Raw genomic sequence first — 14,137 nt, forward strand, 5'->3', positions numbered from 1 at the left:
TGATCATCCTTGAGATGTTTCTACGACTTGATTGGAGTCCACCTGTGGTAAATTCAATTGATAGGACATAATTTGGAAAGGCACACATCTGTCTATATAAGGTCCCACAGTTGACAGTACATGTCGGAGCAAAAACCAAGCCATGAGGTCGAAGGAATTGTCCGTAGAGCTCCGAGACAGGATTGTGTCAAGGCACAGACCTGGGGAAAGGTAACAAAACATTTCTGTAGCATTGAAGGTCCCCAAGAACACAGTGGCCTCCATCATTCTTAAATGGAAGAAGTTTGGAACCAACAAGACTCTTCCTAGAGCTGGCCGCCTGGCCAAACTGAGCAATCGGGGGAGAGGGGCCTTGGTCAGGGATGTGACCAAGAACCCAATGGTCACTCTGACAGAGCTCCAGAGTTTCAATGTGGAGATGGGAGAACCATCTCTGCAGCACTCCACCAATCAGGCCTTTATGGCAGAGTGGCCAGACGGAAGTCGCTTCTCAGTGAAAGGCACATTACAGACCGCTTGGAGTTTGCCAAAAGGCACCTAAAGGACTCTCAGACCATGATAAACAAGATTCTCTGGTGTGATGAAACCAAGATTGAACTCTTTCGCCTGAATGCCAAGCGTTACATCTGGAGGAAGCCTGGCACCATCCCTACGATGAAGCATGGTGAGGGAAGCATCATGCTGTGGGGATGTTTTTCAGGGACTGGGAGACTCGTCAAGATCGAGGGAAAGATGAACGGAGAAAAGTACAGGGAGATCCACACAACCAAGACAATGCAGGAGTGGCTTCGAGGCAAGTCTCTGAATGTCCTTGAGTGGTCCAGCCAGAGCCCGGACTTGAATCCGATCTAACATCTCTGGAGAGACCTGAAAATAGCTGGGCAGCAATGCTCCCCATCCAACCTGACAGAGCTTGAGAGGATCTGCAGAGAAGAATGGGAGAAACTCCCCAAATACAAGTGTGCCAAGCTTGTAGCATCCTACCCAAGAAGACTCGATGCTGCAATCGCTGCCAAAGGTTCTTCAACAAAGTACTGAGTAAAGGGTCTGAATACTTATGTAAATTTGATATTTCATTAAAAAAAATATATAAATTAGCAAACATTTCTAAAAACCTGTTTTTGCTTTGTCAATATGGGGTATTTGATTGATGAGGGGGAAAAAACTATTTAATCTATTTTAGAATAAGGCTGTAACGTAACATAATGTGGAAAAGTTCAAGGGGTCCAGAAAGTTTTTCAACCACGCCTCTAATTTCTTGTTAACAAACTATAGTTTTGGCAAGTCGGTTAGGACATCTACTTTGTGCATGACACAAGTCATTTTTCCAACAAATCTTTCACAATTCCAGTGGGTCAGAAGTTTACATACAATACGTTGACTGTGCCTTTAAACAGCTTGGAAAATTCCAGAAAATCATGTCATGGTTTTAGAAGCTTCTGATAGGCTAATTGACATTATTTGAGTCAATTGGAGGTGTACCTATGGATGTATTTCAAGGCCTACCTTCAAACTCAGTGCCACTTTGCTTGACATCATGGGAAAATCTAAAGAAATCAGCCAAGACCTCAGGAAAATATTTTGTAGACCTCCACAAGTCAGTTTCATCATTGGGAGCAATTTCCAAACGCCTGAAGGTACCACGTTCATCTACAAACAATAGTACGCAAGTATAAACACCATGGAACCACGCAGCCGTCATACCGCTCAGGAAGGAGACGTGTTCTGTCTCTAGAGATGAGCATAATTTGGTGCGAAAAGTGCAAATCAATCCCAGAACAACAGCAAAAGACCCTGTGAAGATGCTGAGGAAACAGGTACAAAAGTATCTATATCCACAGTAAACAAGTTCTATATCGAAATAACCTGAAGGTTAGGAAGATGCCATTGCTCTAAAGCCTCCATAAAAAAAACAGACTACGGTTTGCAACTGAATTTTCTTCTAAGTGTGTAGATGATTCTAAACATTAATTCATGAGCCCTGTTAATGCCATGATTAATAACAATCATGAATGAATCATGAATAATGATGAGTGAGAAGGTTACAGAGGCTACAACAAAACATGCTAACCTCTCACCATTACCAATAACAGGGGAGGGTATCATTTATTTTTATTTAAAAAAAAATGTTTTTAACCTTTATTTAACTAGGCAAGTCAGTTAAGAACAAATTCTTATTTTCAATGACGGCCTAGGAACAGTGGGTTAATTGCCTGTAACATTCTCAATCATAGTTTTTCACGATTCATTAGTGGTTATTACATTAATGTAGAAGTGTTGAGAAACACGTAATATGATTTCTCACAATAAAAGTGACCACCCAAAAATACACTAGTTGGTTTCAGAAAACAAGACAGCTTGAATATCTATGACTTCAATGTGTGTGAGTGTGTTTACTGGCTCGACGCTCTACATTTACATTTTACATTTAAGTCATTTAGCAGACGCTCTTATCCAGAGCGACTTACAAATTGGTGCATTCACCTTATGACATCCAGCCACTAGGCTCTAACCACTTGGCTACCTGTGTGTGTGTGTGTGTGTGTGTGTGTGTGTGTGTGTGTGTGTGTGTGTGTGTGTGTGTGTGTGTGTGTGTGTGTGTGTGTGTGTGTGTGTGTGTGTGTGTGTGTGTGTGTGTGTGTGTGTGTGCGCATGTGTGTGTGTGGATGTGTGTGGGGAGGGAGGGAGGGAGGGAGGGAGGGAGGGAGGGAGGGAGGGAGGGAGGGAGGGAGGGAGGGAGGGAGGGAGGGAGGGAGGGAGGGAGGGAAAGAGAGAGAGAGATTCCTATTAGGATTGGTCACTCTCTATCATGGCTGGCTAATAGCTGCCTTACATCACACACTACTTACTATGAATTCTCAGAAAAAAATTATGCCATGCAATGATCAATGCTTTTGATGATCTTGTTTTCTAAGAATAACGTCTTCAGGCAGTAAGTAAAGGCAAGGCAACATGTCTTCTTCCAAATCTCTAATGTTTAATGTGCCTCATGATTTTTGTTTTAATATGCCTCCCTTATTTTATGACTAGTATCAAGGGGTGTTCTTGTACATTAAAGCTAGCTGCCTCACGCTAAAGAAACAGGAGATAGGTTTCTGCTCTATGTGCTGTTCTACTTGTTTTGTGATATCGACTTAAACCTGTTGCTCTTGTGGCCTTGGCCAACAGTGCAGTCTCAGACCCAACATTTTTTAGGCCCTCCTTTTGGCCACAGAGAGAAATTGTTGCTAATTTCCTCCAATTCTACACATTTTGCCATGGAGCTAAGAGACATTTAAAAATATATTTTTTAAGCAATACTACACATTTTGTCATAGCTTATGACATGATATTGTGCTATCTGAGTGACTCAAACATTATAACAAAATCAATGGGGACCCCATGCCATGCCATTTTTGTAATTTTAGATTCTCCCTTACTGTCTAGATTTTATTTTGGTGAATATTAGTTCTCAAAGATGATCTTATTTAAAAATTTAAATTTTGCCCTCAGAACAGCCTCAATTCTTCGGGGCAGGGACTCCACTAGGTGTCGAAAGCATTCGACAGGGATACTGGCCCATCTTGAATCCAATTTTTCCCACAGTTGTGTCAAGTAGGCTGGATGTCTTTTGGGTGGTGGACTATTCTTGATATACGCAGGAAACTGTTGAGAGTGAAAAACCCAGCATCGTTGCGGTTCTTGACACAAACCGGTGCGCCTGGCACCTACTACCTGGCACTTCAATCTTTTGTTTTTCCCATTCACCCTCTGAATGAAACACATACACAATCCATGTCTCAATTGTCTCAAGGCGTACATTGTTTTAAAAACCTGTCTCCTCCCCTTCATCTACATTGATTGAAGTGGATTTAACAAGTGACATCAATAAGGGATCATAGCTTTCACCTGGATTCATCTGGTCAATCTATGTCATGGAACGAGCAGGTGTTCATAATGTTTTGTATGCTTTATCTAGCTATTCATGAAACAATCCACATGAGCCGCATTCCATCCAAAATGCGTGTGCACTACTAAATGACATGCCGGCAGAGATGCAAGAGATTGCATTTCACTGAGTTCACGCCATTAGTTTGCACTATATAGATCAATGTTTTTTCTGTGATCGAATCAACATTATATCAGCCTCTTTTCAATGTGACAAACTAAAACAAATCTAACTTTGCAAAATTGCGTCTGTGATTTTGGTGTAGGCAGAGCCAGAGAGCAATAGTGTAGCCCCACTAGACGGGCGATACACTATTGTGCTTTTCAGATCAGTTCAGATCAGGGGCCTCATTTATAAACGTTGCGTAGGCACAAAAGAAGGCGTACGCCACTTTCTAAGCAAACTTTGGGATTTATAAAAAACAACTTGCTGGGAAAATGTGTGGTCCTCCACGAACACTTTTACCCAGAGTACGCACATAAACTGGAGAAATTAGAACACTTTGAAATTGATACCATTGTGTAAAATAAATTCAAATATTAACTATCACGTATTATAAATGAAGAGTTCCCTGGAATCCACAAAAAAAAAACACAAAAAAACATTATTTAGGATAATAAATACAAACTGAAATATTTTTTGGGGAAAAAGAACCCCTCAAATATGTTGTACAGTTTAATCGGGAATCATATTTAATTGGATCTTTAATTATTAAGCAATACTTGTATGTTATGAAATGTATTCTCATAAATAATACTGTGAACAGTAGGAAAAATTACATTTAAACTGATGCCGTTTTCGATGCCTCAATCGGGCAGATATGAGTGCACAGTTTCATATATTGTTATCACATGTTCGTTGTGCAGAACTGTCAATGTGATGATAATGGCCTTGTCATTGTCAGTTACAATCAGGGTAATTACCACACCTGAAGATGTTACGCAATCGGGTAGCTTTGACGATCAAATGGGTGGGTAGGAAAAGGCATGCAATTACAATGGCTGCTTTGGCACTGTTGGAAGACTTGGCGAATGGAAGAACTCAGAGTGATTTACTGGACAATGAAAATAAGTGGCTTATGAGCCGGATCCGATTACCAAGAGCTGTTCTCTTGGATCTCTGTGCTGTAGTGGGCCCAGCTTTACAGAGAAGCACCTGCGGAACTGTCCCACTTCAACTCCTTGGCAACCTCGTTAATAGCGTCAATGGTGTCTCTTTGTGTTTGCAGGACTGCATCTGTGAGGACATGGCCGCTGGAGGGTTGTGACGCACGAGGTGCAATGGAGAAGGCCGGGCTGTGTCACGGATCCCCCCAGTACTGATGCTCATTCTGTTCACCAGTTCTGGAGGTCTACGTCACCGGCTTTCTAGGCTTCACTGATCGGGATTCAATATCATCAACCCCGGACTGTCTTGTCTGATTACGCACACCTGGTTCCCATTTCCACCTTTTGGATAAGGGGATTGCAAATATAAATGACAATTGTTTTAGATCTACTGTATTTTACCATAAGATCGCTGGAGACAATTGTGAAATCAGTCATATGGCAGCGAACTGAAGCATATCAACATATTGTAACGCTCGTCGTTGTAAGAATGGTCGGACCAAGATGCAGCGTGGGGTAGGTTAATCATATTTATTAATGATAACCAGCAACAAAACAAGAAAGAGAAAACCAACGAAATGTACAGCCTTGTGGGGCTAAACAGCAACAGTAGAAAACAAGATCCCACAAACTACAGGTGGGAAAAGGCTGCCTAAGTATGTTCCCCAATCAGAGACAACGAGACAGCTGCCTCTGATTGGGAACCATACCCGGCCAACAAAGAAATAGAAAACATAGATTGCCCACCCTAGTCACACCCTGACCTAACCAAATAGATAACTAAAAGGATCTCTAAGGTCAGGGCGTGACACATATCAACTTTCCCACAGTGACGTTTAAGAAATGTTTATTCCATTATGCAGAATTTAATTCCAAGGGATGAAACTTGGAGACCCAATCTATAGGCTTCTGTAGCCATGCACAAATGGTAGTATAGCGGCAAACCTACCAAACCTACGGCAATCCTAATTATATGCTCAGACTTTTCACTATATTTTTTACAATTCGTATTGTGTTAAATATTAGCCACTATCATTCCATTACATTGCTAGTTTACCTTTCTTTCCTCTGTCATGTGTGGTTGTTCCTGAGCATCGATAGCAATAGTGAATCATATTAGGTTAACGTATTACAAGTTCTGCAATAATTTGGGACATGTAGCCTATTTGAGTCATTATGCACCATACGTAGCAGTTTAAACCTGGAGCCTGGACCACGGCTCACAACGACTGGACCGTTGTAGTCACATTTATGATTAATGAAGATTATTAGGGTAGATTTATAAGAATACTGTTCAACCTCTATTCTATACTTTTCTCACCTTCCAAAATTTAATGGAACAATATTGAATATGGCAACTTTAAGAATGAATCAAGCCACTGTATGTTTTATCACAAATATATTTAGTGCATAAAGGCTCTCCAAACATTAACATTTTTTTTAATAAAAAAAATTCATAGATATTTCCTAACCCTAAATAATATACAACATCACAGTATTTTGAAATCTACCAATTGGTGCTGAAAGGAGATGAATATGTGTGTATTTAAATCAGAGGTCGACCGATATCTGCATGGCCGATTAATTAGGGTCGATTTCAAGTTTTCATAACAATCGGTAATCTGCATTTTTGGATGCCGATTTTGGCCGATTACATTGCATTCCACGAGGAAACTGTGTGGCAGGCTGACCACCTGTCACGCGAGTGCAGCAAGGAGCCAAGGTAAGTTGCTAGCTAGCATTAAACTTATCTTATAAAAATCAATCTTCACATAATCACTAGTTAACTACACATGGTTGATGATATTACTAGGTTAACTAGCTTGTCCTGCGTTGTATATAATCAATGTGGTGCCTGTTAATTTATCATCGAATCACAGCCTACTTCGCCAAATGGGGGATGATTTAATTTAACAAAAGTGCATTCGTGAAAAAAGCCCAATCGTTGCACAAATGTACCTAACCATAAACATCAATGCCTTTCTTAAAATCAATACACAGAAAGAACTTTTTTAATCTGCATATTTAGTTAAAAGAAATTCATGTTAGTAGGCAATATTAACCAAGGAAATTTTGTCACTTCTCTTGCATTCATTGCAACAGTTTGGGCCGCCTGGCTCGTTGCAAACTAATTTGCCAGAATTTTACATAATTATGACATAACACTGAAGGTTATGCAATGTAACAGCAATATTTATACTTAGGGTTGCCACCCATTCGATAAAATAAGGAACAGTTCCGTATTTCACTTAAAGAATAAGAATAATTGTTTTCGAAATATTAGTTTCCGGATTTGACCATATTAATGACCAAAGACTTTTCTGTGTTTATTATATTATAATTAAGTCTATGATTTGATATTTGATAGAGCAGTCTGACTGAGGGGTGGTAGGCAGCAGCAGGCTCGTAAGCATTCATTCAAACTTTACTACATTTGCCAGCAGCTCTTAACAATGCTTGATGTTTATGTTTATGAAGTGAGAAGGAAAGGTGTGTGTAGGAAAGGCATACATTTCCCTAAAAGCACAGCTCACATGGCAAGGGAACTATTTGGAATGTGCTCTCCCAATATCAACAAAACATGTATGACACACTGGATGATGAATTTAAGAAACATTTGGAAAAAAAATTTTTTCTCCCAATAGTTCAACTTTTGTTAATCAGTTGTTCTCTACACCTTGGTTTTGTAAGTTAAGCTGGTATGATGTGGTATGGAAATGAGCAGAACCTGAGCCAGTTCAAAGTCCAAGTTAGACAAATACAATGACACATGCAATTGAATATCTCCTCGTTTGTATTATGATATAATAAAGAGAGTAGTTGTGAGAAAAGCTGTTTAATTTGCAATTGAAATAAATTCCAGTATGGTAATAAGCAGATACAATATATATGTTAAGTTCACAATTAAAGTCCACTTGTGCTTTATCCTGACATTGCTCTCTAATCAGAAGCATACATTATCTGATTTGATCATCTGGAGCCTTCATCTACATAATTACAAATCAGGTATAAAATGTAGACTTTTACAAAAGTTGCATATAAAATATAGTCAACCCATGCCCTCCCAAGGAAAGCATCCTTCATTTAGGGTCACTTCCAAAACAAGTGCTCGTTTTGGTAAACAAAGTGATACAGAAAAGTTAAATAAGGTTGCAGAAACAAAATTGATGAGAACAAGTGAAAAAAAAGGCTTAACATTTGAGCTAGTGTCATCGGCCTATGTTGATGGTGTAGTGTCATCGGCCTATGTTGATGGTGTAGTGTCATCAGACAATGTTGATGGTGTAGTGTCATCAACCTATGTTGATGGTGTAGTGTCATCAGCCTATGTTGATGGTGTAGTGTCATCGGCCTATGTTGATGGTGTAGTGTCATCGGCCTATGTTGATGGTGTAGTGTCATCGGCCTATGTTGATGGTGTAGTGTCATCAGACAATGTTGATGGTGTAGTGTCATCAGCCTATGTTGATGGTGTAGTGTCATCGGCCTATGTTGATGGTGTAGTGTCATCGGCCTATGTTGATGGTGTAGTGTCATCAGCCTATGTTGATGGTTTAGTGTCATCAGCCTATGTTGATGGTGTAGTGTCATCAGCCTATGTTGATGGTGTAGTGTCATCAGCCTATGTTGATGGTGTAGTGTCATCAGCCTATGTTGATGGTGTAGTGTCATCAGCCTATGTTGATGGTGTAGTGTCATCAGCCTATGTTGATGGTGTAGTGTCATCAGACAATGTTGATGGTGTAGTGTCATCAACCTATGTTGATGGTGTAGTGTCATCAGCCTATGTTGATGGTGTAGTGTCATCGGCCTATGTTGATGGTGTAGTGTCATCGGCCTATGTTGATGGTGTAGTGTCATCAGTGACAATGTTGATGGTGTAGTGTCATCAGCCTATGTTGATGGTGTAGTGTCATCGGCCTATGTTGATGGTGTAGTGTCATCGGCCTATGTTGATGGTGTAGTGTCATCAGCCTATGTTGATGGTTTAGTGTCATCAGCCTATGTTGATGGTGTAGTGTCATCAGCCTATGTTGATGGTGTAGTGTCATCAGCCTATGTTGATGGTGTAGTGTCATCAGCCTATGTTGATGGTGTAGTGTCATCAGCCTATGTTGATGGTGTAGTGTCATCAGCCTATGTTGATGGTGTGGTGTCATCAGACAATGTTGATGGTGTAGTGTCATCAGCCTATGTTGATGGTGTAGTGTCATCAGCCTATGTTGATGGTGTAGTGTCATCAGCCTATGTTGATGGTGTAGTGTCATCAGCCTATGTTGATGGTGTGGTGTCATCAGACAATGTTGATGGTGTAGTGTCATCAACCAATTTGTCATGATGGTTGATGGTGTAGTGTCATCAGCCTATGTTGATGGTGTAGTGTCATCAGACAATGTTGATGGTGAAGTGTCATCAACCAATTTGTCATGATGGTTGATGGTGTAGTGTCATCAGCCTATGTTGATGGTGTGGTATCATCAGACAATGTTGATGGTGTAGTGTCATCAGCCTATGTTGATGGTGTGGTGTCATCAGACAATGTTGATGGTGTAGTGTCATCAGCCTATGTTGATGGTGTAGTGTCATCAGACAATGTTGATGGTGTAGTGTCATCAACCAATTTGTCATGATGGTTGATGGTGTAGTGTCATCAGCCTATGTTGATGGTGTAGTGTCATCAGACAATGTTGATGGTGTAGTGTCATCAACCAATTTGTCATGATGGTTGATGGTGTAGTGTCATCAACCAATCCCCATTAGAAGAAGTTATGATGATATGGGGCATCCCATATGGTCCAGTATATTGCATAGCTACTACTGTATGTCTGCTAACACAATCATACAATCATATGTCCTACACATTAACATTATAGTTTAGGAGAATAGTAAATGATTGTATCATTTCATTGGGTTTAAATTTGAGATAATTTCAGATGAATGAAGTCAACTCAGTTGATGGCCAGTTGATGGCCTATGCTTCTCATGGGGCGATGGGCCTAAGTAATTAAGTAACTCAGAAATCTAATAGATAAAAACATTTACTCTAATAGTGTTTTTCCCTTTACAGAAGCACTGTATGCCATTGTGTTGGTATTATCTGTATTACTACTACATATGTTCATATACAGTTGATGAAAGATCAAACACATGTGCTCTACACCCTCCTAACATAAAACACACATCATACGTTTCCATCCATTGTTGGAAATCTGCACTAACTAGAACATACACAGAATGTGCATATATCTGAATTGGCATGTACCCTATGGCTGACAATTCAAATGCATTACAGCACTCTATAGGAACAATTACAAAATGATCTTCATGTAATGTAATAGATCGTCATGTATTGTATATTGGAAGCTAAGTCAAGAGATGTTTTGGGTTGAAAATGAATGAAAATCAAGAAATCCCTGCCCCTCTACAGAGTACATCAGACAGCAGCACCTTCACAGTTGGTATCTTTAAGGGAGTTTGCAGGTTTAATCCCCCCTGGTGAGTTATTGTGAAACACAGGCAGTAACTTTCTCTGGAGCTCAGCAGTGGGGAGATACAGGGAGTGACATTAAAAGCCTTGAAATGGGCTGTCAGTCTGTCCCTGGTGCTCTATAAGGGGCTGACCTAAACCACTGGTGTGAGGAGGTTCCACAACAGTTCACCATCACAAAATAGCACAAAACTCTCAAGTGGCTCTTTTTGATAATTATTTTCCATTTCGATTTAAAATAGAAAGTACTAGATACTGTCTGGTATTCTTGTATGCTCCACAATGAATCTTAAACTAGATTATCTAGACCTTTTTCAGGGTCCTGATGAATGTTCTGATTGACACAAATGTTGGTTCAAGATCCATTAAATCTATTGTGGAGTATACAGGACCATCACTGTGCTGGAGTACATGGTGTGCAAACTACCCTCTTTTCAACCCAGTATTTCAATCATGTTAGTTACGAACATAAATCACCATTTCATTCCTCTACCCTTACTTTTCCTCCAATCGCACACCGTCGTTACAGTACGGGAGTCAGTAACAGGTGTGTAACAACCAGGTTATTACAGTACTTATTTCTTTCAGTTGCCAGTTGCCACTGACAGAAGATGGTACATGATGAATATTAGCAATAACATAAGTGTATGAGGTCCCAGCAAACAGTTTGCAGTGGAAGCACAGACAGACAATCATTTAACTGAATCTTTCTGTGCAGGATATTCCTCCATGGCTACATCAATAGAAAATCAAGGACAGCATACAACCAAGGCAGATGCTTGACATGTTTGTGGAATAAATATGATCACAATACAGCAGTTGTACCTCTCCATTGTACACAGTCTGCATAGATTCATTTACACACAAAGACAATACGTCAATAACCATCAGTGTTAACAGAGGGTACAAGATGCCCTTCAGAAACAACAGCTCTGATGGTTATACTACAGAGACCTGGTGACCGTCTGGATGTGATGTGTGTCAATCAATAGCGTGGTTGCAGTGTTCAACAAACAATCATTCTGAACTGTCACAGAGGCACTTACATTAAACAGAAGACTATGACAGACAGTTAAGTGTTACGCACTGCATTACTGAATTCAGCTGTTGGCAAAGCTTCCCTAAGAACCTGTCTTATAGTAACACTGTGACTATTCCTCTGCTCTAGCAGTGGTGGCCAGACTGCTCAGCTCACCCTAACATGCTAACCCTTGCAGTAGCATTTGGCACAAACTCTAAATAAAGAGACACAAACGCCAGATAACTCTACTGCTGTGGCAGCAGCCAGTTAGCCTAGCGGTGCGGAGGGAGTCAGAAGCAGGACTCGGGGACGGGTCTCTGCTGCCTGCCCAGGGAGGTGGTGCTGTAGCGTGCCCGCTGCAGGGTGGCATAGCTGGGCTTGTCTGTGGCTAGGCTGCTGCGGGGGGCCGGGGGAGCTACCTGCCCGTTCCTCTGCAGAGAGGCACACCTGCGCAGGGTCAAGTCCAGTTTGGTCTGGATGTTACTGGAGCTGTGGGCACGCTTGATGTCAGCAGCAGAGCTGTGACTCCCTGCCCTCCCGTTGACAAGCTGCCCTTTGCTGTGACGGCAGTCACTTCTAGGGGCGCCGTTGGCCCTCTTTTCCTCCAGCGCTACACCGTTCAGGGTCCCATTGGAGAGGGAGAGTTTAGACAAACTACCGTTTGCCACCTTGCTGGTTCGACCGTGGCCATTGGCCCGGACTTCCTCCCCCTTACTAGGTGTCCTCTGAGTGTCTTTCTTCAGGAAGCCTGATTTGAAAAAGGACAAGAGGCTGTCGTGGCTCCTTACCTCCTGACCCCTCATCCCCTTCCTCTCCTCAGGCTGTAGACCAGCCTGCAGCGCCCCTACCCTGGAGGTCAGCCCTGCTTGGGCCTTGGGCCTCTTCAGTGTAGAGTCCCTACTTGGGGGGGCACTGTGGCTGATGTGGACCCCATCAGTAGAGCCTCTATGGGGGTGAGGGTCCAGGGTCCTGCCCTGGTCCTGCCTGAACCTCTTGGAGGACCTCTGGCCAAGTGAGCTGTCATCCCTGACTTTAGTGATAATACTGAGCCCCAGGCTGGAGCTCCTCTCTACAGCAGGCCTGCTCTGGCCCTCTGGTACTCTTGGGGAGTCACAGGCCTCAGAGTTGGACCTGTCCATGCAGCTCAGGCTGCTGACACTGGGGGAGCTGCCCAGGTCCCTGTGCCCGCCCTGGGGTGGGGTGGCCACTAGGGTGATGATGGGGTCCTTGGTGCACCGCGGCCTGCGCCCTGACTCCAGGTACTCCACCAGCTCCCCTCGCCTGGGGGCGGAGGGTTTGGTGCGGTCCTTGGAACCAAAGGACCAGCGCAGGGGCAGCACTTTGCTCAGGGTGTCCTTGGTCTTAGTGGGTGACCTCATGCTCACGCTCCTGCCCTGAGTGCCGCGGACAAATGGCTTATTCTCAAACCCATCTGGACCCAGAAGAAAAAACAAACACAGTTAGGATTTTTCCTCACATTCCTCCTCTTTTTTTAATGGTTCATTGATCGACTTATCTACATAATCATCTGCTTTTTAATTATGTAATTATCTCAAAGATATAATCCTCTTTGAGTAAAAACCAGAACTTCAGACCAATCAGGCACAGCGAACCATAGTGGTTTTATTTATTTAGAGACAGACTGGGGAAATGGTGTCCAAATGTGCTACTCACCTGTCTCTGTTTTGAGAGGCTCGTCTTCGAACACAGGGAGCTCTGGGGATTCGGGGGTTGGTGTGGGGCCAGGAGGGCCAGAGGTGGACCCCCCAGAGAACAGGCTGCCCCTCTTACTGTCCCGCATCAGACGGATCAGCCAGTGGTCTGACGTGGAGGAGCTGGTGGAGCCTGTAGAAGTAGAAGAACACTGTTATAGAGAGCAAAGTGCCATCTACTGGACTCAGCTAATACATACAAACCTGTCTCCTTTTCCTAGAGGGGGACAGTAGGCGTCCGCATGCTTCCCAGCCGAAACATTTTGGGAAGAGTTTGTGCATATATTATGACAACATTTTGTTAGTTGTTGTTAGTTTGGAAGCATATGCCCCTTGGTCGGAGATTGGTCAACAGTAGGGATTCTTCAATAAACTTTTTTATTGTGAAATAGTGCACCAAACATCTTAGTTAGATGTAAAAATGCACGACTAAGATCTCCCCTGCAAAAACGTCAAAATGAATGATAGATTCCTTGAGTTATCTTAGATAAATTCTGACTATTTTGAGGAAGTGTATACTGGCTACAGCGTCTCAAAAGGGACAATTGCCACTATTGCAGCTTTTTTCTTGTTTTTAAGCAAAAGTCTTTTGAGGGAGTATGCAATGCACAGACGTTCCCTTTGCCTATCCGAGTTCTGCTCGGAGCAAACCAAACCTAGTAGGCCTTTACTGTACCTCCATCCTACCATGGACAAGGTCATTACACACTGCCAATCATACACTCTTTTGATTTCAACATTAATGATTTAAATTAGAAAAATGTCTGGATGCTGTCAATGAAGTGGCATTCATTATTGGGCGACCAAAGCCATCATTTCACCAATAATGGATTTCAGAAGCCTTATTTCCATTACATGGACTTACTTTCAACTGAAGACCTC

The 14,137-nt window shown here is 42.2% G+C and overlaps 2 protein-coding genes across 3 annotated transcripts in view; both read right to left on the minus strand.

Moving 5' to 3' along the window:
• Window positions 1-7,854: 7,854 nt before the first annotated feature.
• On the minus strand, window positions 7,855-11,770 carry LOC123999328 (histidine-rich glycoprotein-like). 2 transcript variants are annotated; one of them, XM_046304970.1, is made up of 4 exons: window positions 9,783-11,770; window positions 9,576-9,744; window positions 8,960-9,337; window positions 7,855-8,876 (listed from the first exon to the last, which is right to left on the minus strand). In XM_046304970.1, exons 2-4 carry the CDS (start codon window positions 9,661-9,663, stop codon window positions 8,125-8,127), a joined length of 1,218 nt encoding a protein of 405 aa, XP_046160926.1. In that variant the 5' UTR covers window positions 9,664-9,744; window positions 9,783-11,770; the 3' UTR covers window positions 7,855-8,124. The 2 variants fall into 2 exon arrangements, with proteins under 2 accessions (XP_046160926.1, XP_046160927.1); XM_046304971.1 differs by having other exon boundaries at window positions 8,960-11,770.
• LOC123999327 (ubiquitin carboxyl-terminal hydrolase 43-like) overlaps window positions 10,058-14,137 on the minus strand; it is a 104,126-nt gene continuing 100,046 nt past the window's right edge. Inside the window, exons 14-15 of the mRNA XM_046304969.1 lie at window positions 13,218-13,388; window positions 10,058-12,975 (exon numbers count right to left, since the gene is read on the minus strand). Coding sequence (XP_046160925.1) covers window positions 11,834-12,975; window positions 13,218-13,388 — 1,313 coding nt within the window. The 3' untranslated portion in view covers window positions 10,058-11,833. The remainder of the gene's footprint in view (window positions 12,976-13,217; window positions 13,389-14,137) is intronic.

The sequence above is a fragment of the Oncorhynchus gorbuscha genome, linkage group LG16, assembly GCF_021184085.1.
Source record: "Oncorhynchus gorbuscha isolate QuinsamMale2020 ecotype Even-year linkage group LG16, OgorEven_v1.0, whole genome shotgun sequence".
Classification (NCBI taxonomy): domain Eukaryota; kingdom Metazoa; phylum Chordata; class Actinopteri; order Salmoniformes; family Salmonidae; genus Oncorhynchus; species Oncorhynchus gorbuscha.

Coding starts and splice junctions, on each gene's coding strand:
- LOC123999328 (XM_046304970.1), bottom strand. CDS start 9,663: ATGACAAATTGGTTGATGACACTACACCATCAACATTGTCTGATGACA. Junction 9,338..9,575: donor GATGACACTACACCATCAAC/ATTGTCTGATGA, acceptor TACACCATCAAC/ATTGTCTGATGACACCACAC. Junction 8,877..8,959: donor GATGACACTACACCATCAAC/ATAGGCCGATGA, acceptor TACACCATCAAC/ATAGGCCGATGACACTACAC.